Source organism: Stegodyphus dumicola, chromosome 4 (assembly GCF_044657685.1).
Source record: "Stegodyphus dumicola isolate Sdum_Otavi_A_Nest chromosome 4, ASM4465768v1".
NCBI lineage: Eukaryota > Metazoa > Arthropoda > Arachnida > Araneae > Eresidae > Stegodyphus > Stegodyphus dumicola.
Window position 1 is genome coordinate 8,040,892 of NC_140771.1, and position 21,984 is coordinate 8,062,875.

At 31.8% G+C, this 21,984-nt stretch overlaps 1 protein-coding gene across 2 annotated transcripts in view; it reads right to left on the reverse strand.

Annotated features, from left to right (window-relative positions):
• The window catches only part of Ccz1 (vacuolar fusion protein CCZ1), a 107,451-nt gene that overhangs the window by 51,672 nt on the left and 33,795 nt on the right, over positions 1-21,984 (reverse strand). The window contains exons 1-6 of one of the 2 annotated variants that reach the window (XM_085814514.1): positions 21,668-21,944; positions 19,958-20,055; positions 11,823-11,913; positions 7,733-7,855; positions 1,599-1,685; positions 956-1,086 (exon numbers count right to left, since the gene is read on the reverse strand). In XM_085814514.1, coding sequence (XP_085670640.1) covers positions 956-1,086; positions 1,599-1,685; positions 7,733-7,855; positions 11,823-11,913; positions 19,958-20,055; positions 21,668-21,742 — 605 coding nt within the window. In that variant the 5' untranslated portion in view covers positions 21,743-21,944. Of the gene's footprint in view, positions 1-955; positions 1,087-1,598; positions 1,686-7,732; positions 7,856-11,822; positions 11,914-19,957; positions 20,056-21,667; positions 21,945-21,984 lie in introns of those variants that run through there. The other variant, XM_085814515.1, reaches the window with a different exon arrangement.

The following is a 21,984-nucleotide window of genomic DNA, read 5'->3' on the forward strand; positions in this document are numbered from 1 at the left end:
AAACGCAAATTAAGATTCGACAATTGGTCCAGTAGAAATGGAGTATAGAACTGTCCCCCCCTTTTTTGTGCAAATTGTACCATATATTGAAGTAAACAAAATTAAATAAAACCATTTATTAAAAGTTAAACTTTACTAGAATCTTCATATAAAAAATCTATGAATGTCTATAGTAGATTAAGACAGCTCTAAGATCAATAAAATGTAAGATAAAAATGCAATTAAGAAGAAATAAAATTCAATAAGAAAAATTATTCTGAAAATCATTACAGATGGAGGAGGAAAAAATTTCATTATTGAAGTGCTAGGAAACATTTTCATTAGTAAGGGCTAAAGATTAAAAACTGGGATATTCAGTGTATTCAGTGACCTACTGGGGGATTTGATGAAAAACCAGGAGAGTTGGCAGCTATGATATATATATAGAACACACACAAAAATATTTTAGGTTTCATATTATGTTATGAATCAGAAAGCAGATTTTGTATTTGTGATAACAGGTAAAGAGTTGTAATTAATCCCATAATACTTTCAATTTCCCAGCCCTTGTATCATATATTGCAAAGTTTGAATTTCCCACCTGTTCTACTAATTGTTAAGAAAATGACAAACAATTTTTTTTCTCCCATTTCCTGTGATATTAATTAAATAACGGAAAGACAATGAATGACAAGAAATATTTTAAAAGAGTGTTTTTTACAGCTTTTCTGTCATAATATTAATTTACTTATTTTTAAATTAATTATTTAGCACTGCAAATAACAATTACTTTATTATTATATATATTACTAATTATTGGCTGAAGTAGCTATCATGATTACAATTTCACAAATAAACTATTACAATAAGACATGGTAAGTAAATATTTTAAATTATGTTGTTCTCCAAAATGAATAATTGAAATATTTCTATAAAAACTTTTATTAAAAATAACATATTTACAAAAATATATTACCTAAACTTCTCTTGAATTTGGTTTATAAAACATAGTATTTTTAGAAAGGAATATCGCTCAAGGGGTAAAAAATGGATTCCTTGAAAAACATCCAGAAGATCAGCATCACTTGACTTTAAATTTAAGAGGTACTAGAAAAAATAAAAGACAAGCTATTACAATTTCAAATCAATTTCATGTCTAAAAGTTTCTAGAGAGAAATCTGAATCTTAAATTTTAAAGTCTGGATTAATTATGTTTAAAACTTAATTATTTTTAGCATTAAAAATCGGCATTTATCAAAAATTTTAGAATTTTCTATTGATTGAACATTGTATTAAAGCCTAATTTTAAACATGTTGTATTGACAGTTAACTATGTAAATCTCTAATTCATTAACCTAGTTTCACTTAATTGGTGACTGAAATTGAACTGAAAATTGGTGAACACTATGAAGTCCCCATCCCCTCCTTATGTTTTTCTCCTAAAAATGTATCAGAAAATTAAAATTAAAAATCTTGCAAGAATTTTTCAAATTGTATATTTACTTTCAGTACTTAATTTATGGAATAATACTTGTCTCCCACCTATTGATTTAAAAAAAATACCTTATGCATAAGAACAAAGATATAATAAAAGTCATTGAGGATCAACTTATACATACAGAATCAAAAAACTGGCACAAGCTTTTCTTCAATGATGCAATGTCTTTGTCCTCTCCAACAACAGAATTAAAAGTACCATTCATTAGCTATACAAGAAAGAAAATAAAACCTGAAATACTCTAGGCACATTTTTAGTGAAACAAATAAAAAATAACAAAACTACAATATATAACTAATTTTGTTGATAAAATTATTAAATACATCATAATGGCAAGGTGAATTAAAAGAGTAGTTACAGAAATCTGGCTTATAACAGACAAAAGTAAAGAAAACTCCCAAATATGAAGCTGTTTCAAACATAAATTTTGGCCATCCTACTTAGTGTTCAATTTTTTTCTAGTGTGACTTTGCTAAAGTTTTGTTTAGAATTTGTTAACCAACATAAGACAAATAGTTCAAAATATACAATAATAATTTTTAACGGTGATAATACTAATGTTTTCTCTCATTAAACAATTAAATCTCTAGTTTTTGCATTCATATCAAGAGATCTGTTTAACAGCACAACTCTTCTTCTATTAAGAAATGGAATAAATGTCTTCTAAAAATTCTAAGTGCTGCTAACCAGCTTTGCTGTTATTGTAAATAATTGTAATGTGGAGACAAGAACTGTGATTATTTAACTGAACAGGTAGAAAACAGTACACAATGAAAATTTTTAATTCAGTGGCCAGAAAGTGATGAAACTTAGCAAAGAGAGACAGATGGCAACGAACAATAGGTGATCTTTATTTCAAAATGATACGTGTAATACACAGCAAGCACAGTGTTGGCTCAGTAGGTTGTAGGACCACCTTGGACGACGATACATGAAGCAGAGTCAGTGAGACTACAGATGGTGTCCTGAGGAAAGGCTCTCCATTCCCTGTCAACCATTTTTCACAGTTCGTCTTCAGAATGCAGCAACTGTAGGGTCTGCAAATGGCATCCAATCGCATCCGTAACGTGTTCCATTGGTGAGAGATCAGGAGAGAACGGTGGTCACAAAAGCACTGTACACCTTGCAGAACATATTGGCTCATGCGAGCAGTGTGTGGTCGGACGTTATACTGCTGATAAAGGGCATTTGCCACTCCCTGAAGGTAGGGGAGTGTCACCAGCTGCAGTACATGATCCACGTATTATTGGGCCGTCATAGTGCCCTGAATATGAACTAGAGGTGACTTGGGATCGTATGCAATTGCACCCCAAACTATAATGCAGCAGTGTAGCGCAGTGGGGAGTTCCACAATTGCTGCCGGATTAGACCTATCTCCACATCGACGTCACACATTGATCACGCAAGGAGACTATCACTGGAGAAACAGAAGCTTGACTCATCTGAGAACAGGACCCATGTGCCACTCTGTTGTCCACATTGCTCTAGCCCAGCACCATTGCAGACGTTGGGAGTTCATGGTATGGGGTCAATTCCAGTCTTCTTGTCGCAAATGCAGGCCACTAGCCACCAATCGACGGCAAATAGCTCTGGTCAATACTGGAGCATCCAGGGTGTCTTGAACATGCTGCAGAATGGAGGTAGACGTGGCTTGCGAGTGTGCCACCACTTGTCGCCGGATGTGTCAATCCATACGTGCCGAAGTCACTCTGGCTGCACCGGCACCCGTCGAACTTGCCACATTTCCTTGTTCCAACCATCGTTGGCACAGCTGGTGTACTGTGGATGCATTAAGGTGTGTGTCAGCTGAGATTTGCCGTATGGACCAACCTGCCTTTCTCGGTCTGATCACCATGCCCCTCGTAAAATTGTCTGTCTACTGGAACAGCCTCCACTGACAACGGCCTGCCATTCTCTGCTATTAGACACTTTCTCTAAGAAAAAACACATTTTCTACAATGATTTCCCCGGTTAACGATGGCCTAGCATTCTCTGCTATTACACACATCCCCTGAGAAAAAAACAAATTTTCTTCGATAATTTCCCTAGCAGAAATAATGGCACAATAATTTAACATTCTGCAGGTTCCTTCACTTATATCTTCAACGTGCACAGGATAACTGTGAAATTCACATAACTTGGTGATGTGCGTCTACCCTGAAATTTGTGTAATTTTTGGGCCACTCCTTTTTGATGTTGCATTTTTAATGTCAGGTAGGATAGAACAAAAAGAATTTTTAAATGACACTGAGAAAGCTGCTTATGATTAAAAAGATGTTTATATTTTATAAAGAAAAAAAAAGTTGTAAAAATAAATATTTTGAGACATAAGATAGAATAAACAAAAAAAAAACAAATCTTCAGGCTTCACTTATTTAGGGCTAGATAAAATTGGAAAATGATGCCCCCCCCCGAAACAAACACAATTATTCAACAGATGAAAATAAAAAGATGATTTGCTAGTCGGTAGTTTTTAAAAAATGAAATAAATTGCAGGACGAGTTGATACTATTGTGGATAATGATGCATTTGGAAAAAGAGGTAGGGAACTCAGATAATGAGAACAAAAAACAATTACCTGCATACTTGCTTTTACTTGAGTATCATATTATTCGTTCTACACAGTGCGAGAAAAGAAAATTTCTTTTAAAAAGAAAAATGTTATTAGACTCCTGATTTTGAACTTTTTTTGCCTGTGAAATGAGAATTGAAAATGCTCTCTTCCGAAACCATTTTCTAACCAAATAATTAAGTTACTTTGCAGCTAGAAAAAACGTTCTTTGACACGGCAAAAGGGAAATTAATAGCATTTCTATACTGTTAGAAAAAGGATTAAACTCTGGCTGACATGAAATTCCAACTCTACAAATAACTAATGTGGACACCACATGACTTCCTTTTATGGCCTATTAAAATTATACACATTTTTTTGCTACATTTCATTTAAACTTATTTCCTTGAATTCCACTAAAGATATATTTCTCATTCAATTAATCAGTTCTCGTTTTGTGACAAGGCAAAAATACATAAAAACTCAAAACAACTTCATTAAATATTTTAATATATAGAAAAATCTAAAGCACTGTATACAGTTAAAAATAGTTTTAAAAAATTTTAATTAAAATTACAGTTTCTATACAAAAACAAGCCAATTCAAACAAACAAAAAAAAAATTCGGCCAGCGGTCCAAGAAGATAGCTTTTTCGATTCACAAAACTGAAACTTTATTTTTGGTCTCATTTGGCAAAATAACGCTGAAGTTGGTGCACAAACTGACTTAATTCACTATTCTACTAAGAGTGTCAAATGTAAACAAATGGCAGCTTTGTTAGGCTTAGTACCGCATAAACAACTATATATATGTTTGGTGCAGAAAATTGCAATGAAAAAGGAGGTGGACAACTACATGTTATAGCAATCCCATGTACAAAAGTTCTACGGCTACTTGTTTTCTGGTTATATGAGATACATATGGTTATATGAGCTGTCACGAAAAAATCTCTTTTGAATCCATTTTAAATTCATTTCTGTTTTTGGGTAAAAAAAAAAAAAAGAAAGAAAGAAAAAAAGTCCTTCTGTCAGTACATACAAATGTCATGCAATATCATTGTTCAAAGGGACTCTAGAATGGTCAAAATGGACATTTTTGTTGGAAAATAATAACCGAGATTTTTTGGAATTACAATACTAAAGAAAGCTCCAAGGGAAATTCTTAAGACTGTAACCTCAATGCTGCATGACAATATCCATCATACATTCAGGCATATTGTGAAGACTAGCATACCCCTCCTTTCACTGCGCAGAAGGAGAGAACTAACTTAACTCCTTGTACATCTGGAGATTTTTTTTATTTAACAAGCTTTGATCAGTCTTAAATGCATCAAGTCTTCTGATTATAAATCAAACTCTTAGTCTGGTTTTTACAGATTCATGAATCTCAGCAAAAATGATTTTTTATATACTACAAATAGCCAGCGAACACTAAGTATGTTATTCAACAAGAGATGATCATGAAAAATTAAGCATCCGTTTATGGAAATCTTAAATATGCAAGAGAGAGATTAAATCCTGCAGCTTCTTAACATTTCAAAATGAAAATTATTATGAGCAAAATTATTACGAGCGAAACTGCTCATTGCTATTGGGAGGTTATTCCTGCCTTGCAATTATTGGAATTTAGGAGCAAGTGATATTTTAAGAAATCATAGATATACGTATCAAATTCAATAATAAGTGGTATTCACATTTATAGGCCAACTATGTATTTATTTCTTAAGTTTACGACACATTGTTTTAAGTTCATCCACAAGCTGTGGTTCAAATAAACTTCCAGGTACAATAGAGTCCCGCAAACGACTCCTGATATCTCGACGTTCCGTATCACTCAACAACTTTTTAAAGATATCTCTAAGCCAAACAGAGCAAATATTACATACAGTACATATAATTATTATTTACGTGCATGTCTATTCAGTTCTATTCAAAGATTTGAGTGTTCTTTTTTCGTAATTTTTGTCGTTTTCACATTGTACCATTAATTCTTAAAACTGCCTAACAAAATTCAAGATATTTTGTAACACTTGGCAATGCTGTTTGCTTCTTTCAAGGACATGAAGAAAGTCAGGTAGCAGCTGGCCACTCGCTCACATTCCTTTCTATTGCTGCGAAATGTTAGGAGACTTGTCTGAAGCAGTGGCGTAGCTAGGATTCCAGCACCTGGGGACAACTGAAGAATTTGTGCCTTTTCTGTGTGCCATGAATGGAAAACATTTCATTAAAAAATTTCGTAGCATCAATTTGGCACCGCCTGTATGCTGCGCCCGAGGACAGATGTCCCTCGTTGCCCCACCCTAGCTACGCCACTGGTCTGAAGTTTTATGATTGCATCTTATTGAACACTAAACTCAAACCAGTTCATTGCATGTATCATTCCTCAGTTCACATCCAGGCATATAAGAGTTACATATTTTGGGAAACTTTCGATATTTTATAAAGGGAAAATGTCATTAGAAAAGAAAAGAAAACAAACTGACGTGACAATGGAAACGAAACTAGATGCCTTTTAACAGACCAGACAAATGGGAAAGTGTAAACAAAATTACCATGGATTTAGGTGTGCTGGACTGACTATTTTGGCAGGGTGGGAAAAGAAGAGGTCCGAAATCGAGTTTTGGTGTATGTAAAAAAGGTATACATGGATAGTTTAAAGGAAAGAAAAAGTATGAAAGTTGAAAAGAAAAGTGAGTGAGACGCTTTATTTGTGGTTCGGGCATCAAAGGGAACAGGGAACCCCATTTCAAGACCAATTTTACAACAGAAAGTCCCTAAAATTTTATGATGAATTTCAAGCAGAGCCTGGATTTACTGCTAGTGCTACCTGGCTCAACAGATGAAAAAAGTGGTACCACCACCCAGAGATCAATGAGCAAGAGTATTTTTTTAATTCATATATTATTTGTTTCTAGGATCATAATATTCTATTTCTAGAGTTTTTTAGTTTAAACATTATAAAAATAATATCACGTGCATCAAAGGATTAAATATTAAAGAGTTCTAAAAAACCCACCCCTTATTTCGTAAAACTTTTCGCAAACTCAACAATCTCCTTTTTCCACATTAAATAATTAATTTTTAATTAAGCTCAGGCTTAAATGCAAAGGGAATTTATATTACTCACCAAATAACTGTTTATCAAACTATTTCTACTTACATAACAAAAAACATAAAAACATACTAATATTCACCTTCAAAATAGGAATGATGTTTTTCAATGATTTGGCTATAAATCTAACAGAAAAGCAATGCTTTAGTAACAAGATATCAGAATTTTTTTTGCTAAGGTAAAGATATTGAAGGAAAATATTCCATGTATGCTGAGATTGAGGATGAAATGCTGAACACCAAGTAAAGTTTTTCATGACTTAACCATTTCCTTCTTGCTTGTGATGAGAATTTTTTTTAAGCTTCTAGCACATTAAACTACTTAGCAATAAATAAGAGCAAATTAAACTCATAAAATGGTAGTTAATATGCATAACACTGAAAATGATGTGGATGCAGAAAAGAACCACATGGATTAGAATAGCAATCTCAATCAAAATGCTAGCTCATTACATATTAGGGCACATAACCATGCAAATACATAAACAAAATTTTTACAAATAAAACTTCTTTTCTAATATTTAACTTATTATTCAATATTACAAGCGACAATAATTTTCAAAATTAAAAATGCTTAAATCAAATATGACTTACAGTAAACATTCGATAAGACTTGAGCAAAAGAGACTGATACACATGATCCTGTATTTCATCAGTTAAATACTCCATATAAACTTGACCATCTCTGGTTTTCTGTTGACAAGGGACATTCAAGGTCTGAAAAATACCTTAATTTTAGAGAAAAGTAAAGTAAAATTTAATAATCTAAATAAAGAAACAAACATTAAAAAAATTCTATTGCATTATTACACAAGTTTTCTACTCCTTTTAATTAAAATAATTTAATTTGTTAATTTGCCAGGATTCTTTAATTTTATAATTTAGTTTAGTTTATTAAAAAAATCACATTTTTAGTTTGTAAAAAAAATCGCAAATGTGTATGCATATGAATGAACATCTTCAATACAATTCCGTTTCGAGGACCGTAAAAAATTCGCCAAACTACTTTGAACTCAATGCTGCCAAAAATAATTACGGCAACCCTAACACAAGTAAGGAAGCATAATAATAAATAACTAAGATTATTGGTTTTAATTTAAATGAAAAGTTAATTTCATATAATACATTGTTTTATTATTATAATTTATATAAAAAAAGGCTAAAAATAACCGAATGGAATATAATACAGTCAAAAGTCGTTAATTCGGACACCCATAATCCGGAATGATCTATAATCCGGACCTCAAAGCTAAAAACTTTCTGCGCATGTGCCGCGTTGACACATGCGCATAGGCGTTTACGCGTGCGCGTAAGGCCTCTTACGACTGCGCATTTGCCTGTGCGCAAGCGCAGAATACGTTTTTGCGTGCGCGTGTTATGTATTACGAACGGTATAAGCTAAAATTATCTAATTATCTTTTTCAGTTAATGTTGATGAATGAGTTGTTCCTTAATTTTCCAATTGGATCCGGCTTATTATTTTTTGCAGACTGTAAGAGCAATACTATAAAAGTAAACTTGAACTTTCGATTATGTCAAATAGAATTTCCGAATCTGGAGCTCCCAAAGGATCGTACAAAACGAAAGTATGTTTCGATGTCCATCAAACAAAAAGTGGAATTGCTGCAAAAAATGGATAAAGACATGAAGAATGTGACAGAGAGGTTAGTGAAAACGAAAAAATTTCGATTGACAGGTTAGTCGGTATTCTCGACACAGCAATTAACGGGACTTGAACAGCGGAACTTTGTAACTGAACAAAAAATTATGTCTGTTTATAGAATTAAAGAGAAAGTATTATCACATAAAACGAAGCAACTTAAACAACTTACATTGAAAGAAATGTTTAATAAAGTAAACAAATAAATATGAAGCTTTTTTTTTTTTTTTTTTTTTTTGTTTTTTTTTTTTTTGTAAATTTTGATACCCTTTAGATCATAATTGTTCTTTATTTCATAAATTAAGGTTTCATATTTTTAATTTTAGAATTTCTGCATGCCATCTTACGCGATTTAAACTGATGATCTATAATACGGAAAAATCGATAATCCGGAATCGACGAAGTCCCGACGAGTCCGGATTAACGACTTTTGACTGTAGTAAATAACTATTTCAGATTATTATTTTAATTTAGATGAAAGGTTAATTTCACATCATACAATTTTTTATTATTATAATTTATATATATATAAAAAAAGCTAAATATAACTGAATGGAAACATAGTAGTAAACACCTATTTCAGATCATTATTTTAATTTAGATGTAAGGCTAATTTCATACAATACAATTTTCCATTACTTTAATTTATGAAAAAAAAAAGGTTAAATATACAGCAAGTTTCAAAAAGAATATACATATTTTGAATGCACATATTTATTAAACTGTATGACATACAAATATGAAACTTTACACACATATGTACGAACCTCCCAAGTTCAGGTTACAGATGTTCAATATGTCCTCCATCAGCAACATGAACAATATCACATCGATACTCAAATTTCTCCCATACTTGGGCAAGCATGTCCGTCGTCACTGAAGTTATGACAGTACGGATCCGGTTCTTCACCTCTTCCACGTTCTGTGGAAGTGGTGGTACATAAACGTTGTCTTTAATGAAACCCCACAGGAAGAAGTCACAGGGTGTCCGGTGCCTGTGGAGGCAAATCTGGTGCCTGTGGAGGACAGCTGAGACATGCTAAGTTGCCAGCTCCTTGACGACCAGTCTAACGGTTTGGTAGAGTTTCATTCAGATAATCACGCACTTGGCGACACCAGTGAGGGGGTGCCTCATCTTGTTGAAAAATGAAGTTGTCAGATGAAGTTCACAAAATTCAACAGATGTCATTTTCTGACACCAAAAATAGAAGAACCTAATGGCTGTAAGGAAGGGAATTTTCGATCCTTCAAACCAATTTTGACTTCTTAATCCTTTCTTCTCATTACAGGCTTCTTTCCTGCACCGCCATTTCGCTACCAAGTTATCGCTAAAGCATAATTTCATCTCATGATTGTGCAAACATAATTTTTTATCATGAAAACATAATTTTTTATCATTTATTATTTATCTTTTTTTGAAAAAAATCTATTGCAGACTTTTCGTCACTGGGTAATTCCCAAATTGTAAAATCCATAGCGTTATCAAAAAGAGTATTAAAAAATTAAACGAGTATTTCAATGGCAACTTACAAATATAGAACTATTTAAACTTGCGCAATCTGAAATCAGCGCGTTCGCGATATTTGGCATGTTGTTTAATGGGCGAGTTTGCTAGATTTGGCACTTTTGCACATGCATTTTCACTGTATTTTTACGGTCCCCGAAATGGAATTGTACCATTTCTTCTTCATGTCAAGTTTTTATATAAACATACATACAAAAATATTTATAACATACATATATATATATACATAAATGCATAAATTTAAGAAGTTTAAATCTTAAAACCATTAAAGAAATATGTATCCCAAAAATCAACAGTAATATATATTGATTAAATGAATTAGATAAACCTTTTGAAGCCTTTAGAAGTTTAATACAGTAGAAAGTCCGTAATCCGGACTCGTCGGGACTTCGGCGATTCCGGATTAGGATTTTTTCCGGATTATAGATCATCAATTTAAATCTGGTAAGATGGCATGCAGAAATTACACAATTAAAAATATGAAACCGTAATGTGTGAAATAACGTGCAATTATGATCAAAAGGGTATCAAAATTTACAAAAGAAAAGGCTTAATATTTATTTGTTTATTTTATTACAAATTTATTTCAATGTAAATTGCTTTTTGCGCTAATACTTTCTCTTTAATTCTATAAACAAACATAATTTCTTGTTCAGTTACAAAGTTCCACTGTTCAAGTCCTGTAATTGCTGTGTCGAGAATACCGACTAACTTGTCAGTCGAAAGTTTTTCGTTTACAATAATTTCTCTGTCACTTTCTTTATCAGAAGCGTGCATGGGTAAATGCTTTACGCGCATGCGTAGCGGATGTGTGCATTAAACACGCATGCGTAAACGCATTACGTGCATGCGCAAGTTTGTGGCTTTGAGGTCCGGATTCTGGATAATGGACGTCCAGATTACAGACTTTGTACTGTATGCAGAAATATATAATGAAATGTTCATTTAATTGCTGTGAAATTAAGATACAACATATACTAAGAGCTGAACATGAACTAATCGCTATTTTTTGTTTTGCAAGAGACATTATTTTGGAATTTATTCATATTCAATATTTATGGCTTGCTGTAAGGATATTTTTACAATAATCCCCTTGTTGGAATTATAGAAAAACTATCAACTTTAAGGAGGTCAAGTTATGAATGCATTATGTCCCTAGTATCACGAATACTTTAATTTTATCCTTGAAGAAGATAAATTAACTTAAAGATCTTCATTCACCGACGCCTCTGAAATTAACAGTTTTATATTAAAGCAATGGTAGTACCGGAATGAAATTTTACTTAATCTTACTTTTGACTTACTTATTCGAATTACCTCTCTCTCTCTCTCATAAACACTCACAAAGTTGTTAATGAAACATAAATGCATAATCACTAAAATTTTATGCATAATTTATTATTATCACATTTCTAAACTGATGAAACAAGAATAATGAAACATTTTTTAGAAAGATTAACATACAAGTTCCGAACAAAATGTCATAAATTTAACTATACCATGACCATCCAAAATCCAGATTCAGGTTCTATAAAGACTTGCTTTGTTTTCTGTGTGTGAAGTGCTTCACAGGAAGTTGTTCCAAATGTTCTGCATAAAGATAAATTACATTTGAGAAAAGAAAGAAGAAACATCTAATAATATCCATATAAATAAATAAATAAATGAGGGTAACAAAAAAATTAAATGCTCTACTAAATTAAAATAAAGAAATACTTTAATTCCTTCATAAAACTGCCTTTAATCTATAAAATACCTGGGCACTCTTCTTTTTCTTTCATTTATTTTGAACAAATAAAATCTGTTGCTAAATAGTGCAATTTAGCACCAATAATTGTTAAGTGTGATGTCACAACACACTCGTATGATCCTCACTTTGGTTTTCTAAAACTCTGATCCTCAATAAACCAGTTTAATTTTGGAAAGGAAGGATAAAAAGTAGCTGCTATCCCTCTAGCATTTTGTGTGTGGGGGGGGTGAAAATATTATCACGATATAAAGATGTATCAAAATTATAAGATTGATTATCCTGGTACACTTTGGCAAAATATTTGAAGATTGCAGGGTTTGTAAAATGGCAAAATATAAGATACTGCAGAACCATGCAACACCGCACAGATTTGTATTTAAGCGACTTTCTGTATTTGCCGAGTTCACGAAGGTGACAATTTTGTTTCTATTTTAAACCCCTTTGTGGAATTTTGGTAACGGAGATGACTATTCTTGCTTCCCAAATATGCACAATATCTGTCAGTCATGATGGGAATAAATGGCACTTGTTTTCTCCCTAGATGCTTTATTAAATGTCATTATTTCTAAGTGAAAAAAATAGAGACGTTTTTGAAAGAGAAAATATGCATGCATCTTTAAAAAAGTTAAAGTAAAAAAAATAATAAAAAATCTGAAGGCTTTTTTACTTAGGCTTACATTACAGCCAAAGGGGTGTTTTTTTAACATTTTATGTGTTTACTTATTAAATATCATGTTCTTCGCACTTAAATAACATAAAATTCAATTCATTAGCAGTACCCCAAAATATTTAAAAACAGTACATCTTTAGAATTTCCTATAGACAGTCTCGTGCGCAAAAGATTTTTTTTTTTTTTTTTTTTTTTTTTTTTTTTTTTTTCTGTACAGTACTGCCACTGCTCGCTTTGCAATCATTGAATTTTTTAAACGAATATTTATTAAAAGTTTTACAAAATGTGAAATAGATACTAAAACAAATTTAAAATTTGGGCTTCCAGGTGCCCATGTTCAGGTGGAGGATTACATTATTCAAAATCTGATGGCTCTAGGTACCATCACTTTTTCACAATGCGAGAAACATACCTACATTCATGCACATTCTCCTTTATTTAATATCTTTAAAAATTATATATTTGGTGACAATAATTTGAAAAGCGATTCAACCTTTTACAGTGATTCGATACAAAACCTCGTTTTGAAACTAATATGTTCTGAGCTAATGCTCCTTTGGGCAAAAACATTAGATTATGCTTTTTAAACAGTACTTTTTATTTGCCATTATATTTTCATGGGTTATTAATCTGTCAATATAATAGTATTTTATTACTGAATTTTTAAAGCATAACAAGGCATGTTAGATAATTTACAAATAAATAAGACATATGTTAAAATTCAAAAAAAAAAAAAATTAATGATTATTTACTTATTTGTTTATTTACCTAAAAGCAGTTTTGGTAAGTGGTGAACTTTGAAACATGGAGTGGTACAAAACTCTTGAAAGATAGGTTAGAGACATTTTACTAAGCCATAAATTTCATTTTGCTGACCCAACAAAAGTCATTCTTACACAAAATGATGAAAGACTAGTGTTCCACTACGTGGCAGAATAAAATCAAGGAGGTGAGGTTCTGCATCATTATGAGTCTTTCCTTTGTGGAGATCACGTGGCAAAAACCCTTAGAGAAAATGCTCCTAATGCCACATTAAAAGCAATCGCAGAAGCATGCCAGCCACAAATCTTATCCTGCATTCATCATTTAAAAATTGCGGGCAATATTGGAAGATATTGCTTTATAAAACAATATTTGGTTACTGCTTTATAAATATAAAGCAAGTACAATTTAAATACCTATAACAACTGCTACAAAAACTCTTAAATAGACTTTTTGATACTCCACTATCAGGGGACTGGATTCAGAAATGTATATATGTAAGCATTTTATGTACATATATATGTTTGTGTACACACTCACATACATACAGTTTTGAATACGATCAAACAAAGTTATCACAAAACTGTTTTTTTTTAATCCATCATTAGATGCTTAAGGCAAACTGTCACTGAATGACTCTTTAGAATCAAAGATTTCTTTCCATTTGAAATTTGTTTTACTACTTTTAAAATGATGTAAATATGAACCTGTGGCTTTTGGAAAATCTAGTTGTGGCTCTTGAACTTTCCTAAGATAGAATTTCCAAGGGACTTAGAATCATTAGGTATAACTGATCAAATTCATGAAAAAACTAGAAAGGCTTTAGACCACGAAACACCACTTCACTATAAAGAAATTTCTAAGATTAATAAGGAAATGTTAAGAATAGTTTTATTATTTCAAATTGTAACATTTAACTTTTAGGATTTGGCAACTAGTCTTTAAGATACAAGAAAATGCTTATAAGACAAATTTAAGCAAGCTGTTCTAAACGTATTTCATTTTTACTAATTATAGTAAACTGCAGCAAATAAATATATATAAGTTATTAGATTACATTAAATTTTGTATATTGATATTCAATACTTGTTTTACTACTTTTAAAATTATGTAAATATGGACCTGTGGCTTTTGGGAAATCTAGTTGCGGCTCTCAAAGTTTACTAAATTCCAACATGTGGCTCATACTGATAAGAAGTTTGCTCACCCATGTTATATACCATATCACTAGATTCTTTAAATTAAGCAGCTGAGACTACAATTTAAAAAATACAAAATTAAAGAAACAAAATACAGGATATTCAATCATTTTTAGACACATTTCAAAATTAAATTACAAATAATCTAGAATGTACAGATATAAAATAGTTTTACTTGTTAACAAGGTAATTACAAAAGTTAATAATTTTCGATATCAGATCACTTTGTTGCCCTTAATACATCTAAATGATTCTCATGCTAGTTACTAGCAAGCATCTGAGGAATTATGAAGAAATAGCAGTTGTAATATACTGCTACAGTACAAAGTCCGAAATCTGGATGTCCATTATCCGGAATGATCTAAAAATCTGGACCTCAAAACCACCAACATCGTTTTTCTCCTAGGCTTTATGCATGTGCATTTGATTCCACCCCCCATAAATAATATAACATCTGGAAAGTCCCGATTCTTAATTTCACTTCGACACTAAATAAAATACTTTGTTATTGAAGAAACAAACATTTTAACATAAATTTGTATGATCAGTGATTTGGCTCCGTTGCTGCATATCTGCTTTTTGGCACATATCTCAAACCGAAACATTCCCCATAGATACATCGTTGATCTGATGCCAACCTGGCGAATCATTATTTATTATACTTTCCTTTCATCCCTGCATGTTTATCAAAACATGAAAACTTGAATAATGTAGCGATGCCTAAACAATTTTTTTATGGTAGTAATTGAATAATAAAGGAGTATGGTAACCTTTCATGTTAACATTACACTTATCGATGATTATATTTTTCAGTCAAATGTACTAAATAATGATGACAAGGAAAAATTTACCAAAAATTTCTTTCCATATGCTACAAATAGATTTTGTTGATGATACTCACAGAACAATTACATTTAGGGCTATTTGAATAAAAAATAACTGATTTGTTATTTACATAAACCCAGAAGCAGCGCCAGGGCTCATATGGCCGCACGGAGTCGCAGAATTTAGGACTCAAATATTGTAATTCTACAACACACTTTCCTCATGATTTCCAGTGTTGCTAGTTATGAGAAGAATTTTCTAGATAAAATATCATTTAAGAATTATTTAAGACCTACAAAAAATATTTTATGTTCAAGAACTCTTTGTACACTGTTTGAATAACAGGCCCCACAGTGATGAAGTAGGTCTACAATGTCATCAATGGTTTCGTAAACATATGAACAAACAAAATAATAATAGAGTTTTAAAATGTTCGAATTAAAGTTTTGCTTCAAAAATAAACAAAGAACTTAAATTTATTTCCCAACATGTGATTTCGATCTACCTTAGGCAACAAGCCATGATATTGATCAGATAGCAAAAGCTCTAGCTACACCACAGCTCAGATTAATTATGACTTTGAGTTAACTGTAGACATAATTCCCAATATCACTCCAATAAATTGGGAGCTGAGAGTACTTAAATTTTACATAGAAATCAGCGGAATGTGAACAGTGTAAGCACAGAAGTGATACCACTAACGACTACCTGAATTGAGTAATTATGCAACAAAGACAAACTTTAAACTTACTCACATTGCAGTTCAACACTACTCTGATTCAAATCATCAGTACACAGTACTCAGAAGGGTTAGTACTTACTGTTACGCTGTTAATAAGGCATAAAACTGTCAAACAACTTATCAGAGAAACATATGCCAGACAGCATTAAAATTGTGTTATGGATGACTGGTGAGATGGTGTGAGGTTTAACAAATCATAATTACAGACCTTTTGAGGAGATGTATATGGTCATGAACAGGAATAACTATATAAAGTAATATAGTGCATCCATAAAGTCATGGTGCACTTTTGATTGGTCACAGGAAAGCAACAAAACAAGATAGAAATGTGAAATCTTCAGCAAACAAAAGGAAAACTCTCCAAATTTCCACAGTATGATGTGCAAGTGTATGCGCACACAGATGATGAAGCAACACCGCGAACTGCGAAGCAGCAGATCAGTCTACCCACGTCCATGCCAGCCCAGATTCCCAGCCAGGAAAGTTCAGTGTGCTCTGTGGCTTACCAAATTTGAATGTATGACCAAAGTATAACATGAATATCGTTGTGTGTACAACGAACCACCACCACATAAGAATAACATTAATCAGTGGAAAAAGCAGTTGAAGGATACCAGCAGTTTGTTGCACAAACCCCCTTCTGGGAGGCCATTGGTCAGTGATAAGTCTGTAGAGGCTATACGGAAGAGTTACCTAAAAAGCCCTAAACATCCAGTGCGTGTGTGTACTCGAGAATTACACCTAAGCAAGACAACAGTTCGAAAGAACTTGAGTATCGTTTACATGTTTGTAGGGCAACATGTGAAGTCCACATCGAACTGCACCAAATAGGTATGAAACATTAGAAGGCTTTCTTTTGTTTGGTGAAGATCTCGCATTTCTATCTTGTTTTGTTGCTTTCCTGTGACCGATCAAAAGTGCACCATTGTTGAAGTTGCCAAATTCAATGTAGCACCAATTTGAGATTGACATTCACCAGTATCTAATCTTCTAATCACTTGCATTTTAGTTTCTAGTGAAATGCTTTTTTTGCTTTAATTTTATGTTTCTTATTATCACTTATGATAAAATCTAAAAATCATAATATTTGTCACTATATCAATCGTTATATTATATAAATTTATACTTACAGAAACATCAACAAATGTTTGAAACAATAAAAATACGTTCGTATAACATCGCAGGAAAGAAGAAACACAAATAAACTGCTTCAGATATCGGGAAGCCTAACGCTGCATGCAATTTTGGAGAATCCCACAATTCAGATAAAAGAGCGTTAAATCGAAATAGTGCTAAACGAAACAATGTTAAGCGGGGTCTTACTGTATATGGTATAAGATTCTTAAATAAGAAGAAAAAATTTTATATTTTCTGATTATCTGACTTTGAAAATGGCTGTTGCCTTTTGCACATTAGTTTGGTGAAAACTCGGCTGCCAGTGAGTTTGCAACTTTTGTTGGGGTTGCAGATAACCAGAAAGTACCGAAAATGTTTCACAGCCTTTCTTCATTCATAATTTAAAGTATTAGCACTTTACATTAGAAAATTACAAAACAATTGTGGTTAAAGTAGATTGAAAGGTGCCCCTTGTGTATTATCACGAAGGTGTTTCGTTTATAATAACCTGATTAGTTGAATGTGATGGAAACTGGTATTTTTCGCTTCGCCGGCGCAAATCTCGCCAAGCAGACTTTGTTGGCGACAACATACAGTATACACCAGTGGCGTAGCTAGGGTGGGGCAAGACAGGACATCTGTCCCCGGGCACAGCATTCAGGAGGCACCAAATTGATGTTACGAAATTTTAGAATGAAATTTTTCCGTTCTTGGCACAGGGAAAGGGGCGCAAAATCTTCAGTTGTCTCCGGGCACTGAAAACCCTAGCTACGCCTTTGGTATACACATAAAATTGTTAACAAATGTTAGTTCAAAGAATTTTTTATTTGAAGGCATAAACATTTTAATATGGTTTAAAATTTTGTAAAAAGCCAATAAATTTGTAAAAAGACATTAATATAAGAATTTACTAAGCTATCCTGATTCGCCGGTTTGTATCATGTGACGCCAAGTGATCTCATCTCACGTAAACTACATTACAAAAATATAATTCTCTCAGTAATTATCTACATTAATTTCAAGTTAAATTTTAATTTGGAATACAAGTTTAAATGCAAGAATTATTTCAATTTGTACGAATAGCTTACTCAGAAATTATGTAAAATTTCAGTGCTTTACTTCGATAGTGCATTCTCATTAGAATTGATGAATTTAACCCTTGATTTTGCCTTTTCTATATTTTCACCTTCGGGTGAGCGGTGTGATTGCATCCTAATTGAATTAATTACTGTGAATAGTCTTAGAGCATAAAATTTAATTATCTTTGTAAATATTCTATGTAATTCTATGCCAGTATTGAAAGAAACAATCAATATGGTAAGAAATGGCTGCAACTTGTTTTGGAAATGAGGCGTAAAAGGTTACCAGCGAAGATATTCCATTTGGCATCACTTGTATCATTATTGGCGACTTTATCATTTGCGCCGGCAAAACGGAAAAGTACCTGGAAACTCTATTATGACGTACTCGGCTACGTGATTGCCATAAATTTTGAATGACGGGAAAAGGATTTGTAAGGACTTGTGGTGTGTGTTGATTAGGAAGTACACTGCTTGTTTTGTGGTTTAGACAGTAGAACGGCTGAATGTGGTAAGATTAACTTGAAGTTTCTGTACGATTTGGAATGAAAGGAGAAAAGTGCATTAATTGACTGGTGTGTAAATGAAAGGTTTACTTAATAGCCATTATAAGTCTCCTGTATGTAGGAAGGAAATGCGTATGGTTGAATGTCAGAAAATATTTTTTACTTTTATTTTTGTGAAGACGACGATGTACGGATTCTAGTTCAGATAATTTTTTTTTTTTTTAATGCTGTTAAGGAATTTTGTGTGCTACAAACTGAAGGACTCAGAAATTTCTAAATGAGGTAAGTGGATATTTGCTTTGTGTAGTGCTTATATGCATAAGATGTATTTCCTTTATGTTATTTTATTGTCTGATTTAAAATGTAGTTTATTGAGATTCTGTATTTTTTGTTTGGCTCTACTGCAGAATTGTGTGCTCCTTTGACTTTTTAAGCGAAAATAGATCGAAATGTACATGGAGAAAATCAGGGGAGTGCGCAATGCCAAGTTTGTACAATTCTCTGATGTTTTTTTAAGTGAAAATAGGTCAATGCGTACATGAAAAAAGTCAAGGGAGAGCACAGTGCCAAGTTTGTGCATTTCTTCGATTTCTTTTTAAGTGAAAATAGGTTGATGTGCACATGGATACCGAGTTCATGCAATTCTTTAACTTGTTATTTTGTGTAGCGGCAATTTTTGGCGCAAAAATCGCCGCTACACAAAGCCAAAATAACAAGTCAAAGAATTGCACAAACTCGATATCCATGTACCATAAAAAATTGCCAATTTTCACCAAGGGCACCCGTAACTATATTTTTACTGCAATTTTTAGCTTTTTGTATAAATTTGACATAGTTATTTTTCTGCATAAGTCTCAGGAGAAAATTTTCAATTTCTATGCATGAAAAATGTTATTTTCTCCTTATGTAGAAATTAAAATATTGCCCAACATTTTATTCCAAGATTTAAAGTTCTACATAAAACATAAAATAATTATTTACTTACTCAGTAAATTTTATCACAGCTTCACATAAGCCAACACTACGAATTTTAGTATTCAAATCGGTCTCAGCAGGGAAATAGTACAATACTTTACTAGCTTGCTATTGAAAAAAAAAAAAAAAAAAAATTACAATTTTATATTTTATGAATATTTGAATGACAAATAACTGCTTAAAATTTATAAATTAAGTCAAAGCTTTACATTTATCATAAATAAGAGATAAACTAAGATATTACTTTCTTTAAAACAATATAAATTTTATATTAATTTATTGCAATTAATGCACTTGAGCTATTTGCATTAATAAATACCATTATACAGAATATTTCACAACAAAAATACTTGATCTAAACGATTTCCTACTTAGAGGAATAAAATCATGAATTTATGATTGAATAAGACATAGATGAAAACCAAACTTAAGGCAAAGCTGCCAATATTCTTTACATGTGATCCATTTAGCTACTAAGTGACCAACATAAAATTTCAGTACTTTTCTGTTATGAGAACCAGATTCATAAATTCATGTATGTATGTATGAACGTATGTATGTGCAAACATACCAAGGGGTACCATGGCAAACAGATCTAACCATAAAAAATTACGGATATAATTGGATTTATTTAGTTTAAATTAACAAATTCCTTTTTAAGATATAAAATGTACATTACATTACATACAGACATTACTAGTATAGACATAGTATATTTATATTACATACAGATATAAAATGTGTATATGTGTAACAGGTTCATCATTTATCGTGCAGCATAGATTGCAGATAGCTTCCATTAATTACAATAAATTTGATGACAACATGAAAACAAATATTTCAGTAAACTATTAGTTCTTAATCATGCACTATTTAAATGTATTAAAAGTATTTTGTTTGAATTCCTTGTTTTGATTTGTAATTGATGATTTTTCTTTCAAAAATGTCACCCTTTTAATATGATAAACAATTGATCTAGAGTTCTATTATATTACTGAAATTCAAGAGATGATTTTTTTATACAAAAGAGTTTTAAATTCACTTTAAACTGATGAATTTTGTGCTCCACATGTACAAACAATTTCAATTATTTAAATCTTCTGACAAATTTCGATGTTACACATTATCAAATTAAAATATGATACTTCTCTCTCTTCAAATCACAACTAAAAGCTTTATTTTATCCATTAAATTTTCAGTTTCAGTAACAGATATACTACTCAAGAATTTTCCTTTAAATTATCAATCGAAATCAAATAACATAAATATTAGTTTTATATTAATTACGTCAAATAAATATAAATCTGAAGCAATGATATTTCTATAAAAATTCCGACATTAATTTTCCACATCAAATTTTAAAATAAAAAAATTAATGACATAATCTGTAATAACTTATATCTGGAAAAGAAATTTCAAGGACTTATTGCTAAAAGTAGATAACATACACTATTTAAATTTGTAAATAAATTACAAAATTTATTGAATATTACTCTTTGTAATTTTGCTACAAACTTTAAACAATTCTTACATATATGCTTGATATACAATATTTATAGCAATTAGATTAAATTAAAACATTCGTAGCGCGATTAAAAAATCTACTATTATCAAGACTTTCCATACAACATCATTATAAGAAAATTTCTTAAACATATATGCATTTAGGCCATACTATTGATTCCGTGGAATGAATTCTCACACATTCATTTATACTCACATCATCTTCACGATCAGAGTATGATGAATTGAACACAAAGAAATTTAACAGTGTTACTGTTGGTTTTGATGACATGATTTCCTTCGTTTTTTCACATTAACGTCAAAGATTTACAATACATTACCCATCTTATCGATAAACAGAAATCGACAGAATACGAAAATTTTACACTAATTAATAAAATAAACAGCGTTAAAGTAATAACCACGACTTCCCTAAGAGGTCCATGACACCTGGAAGATACAAAAACATGGTTTCTTCTCTGAATCCCTACAATTGTCCCTATTTCCCTGCCCTGAAAATTATGCACTTTGTTC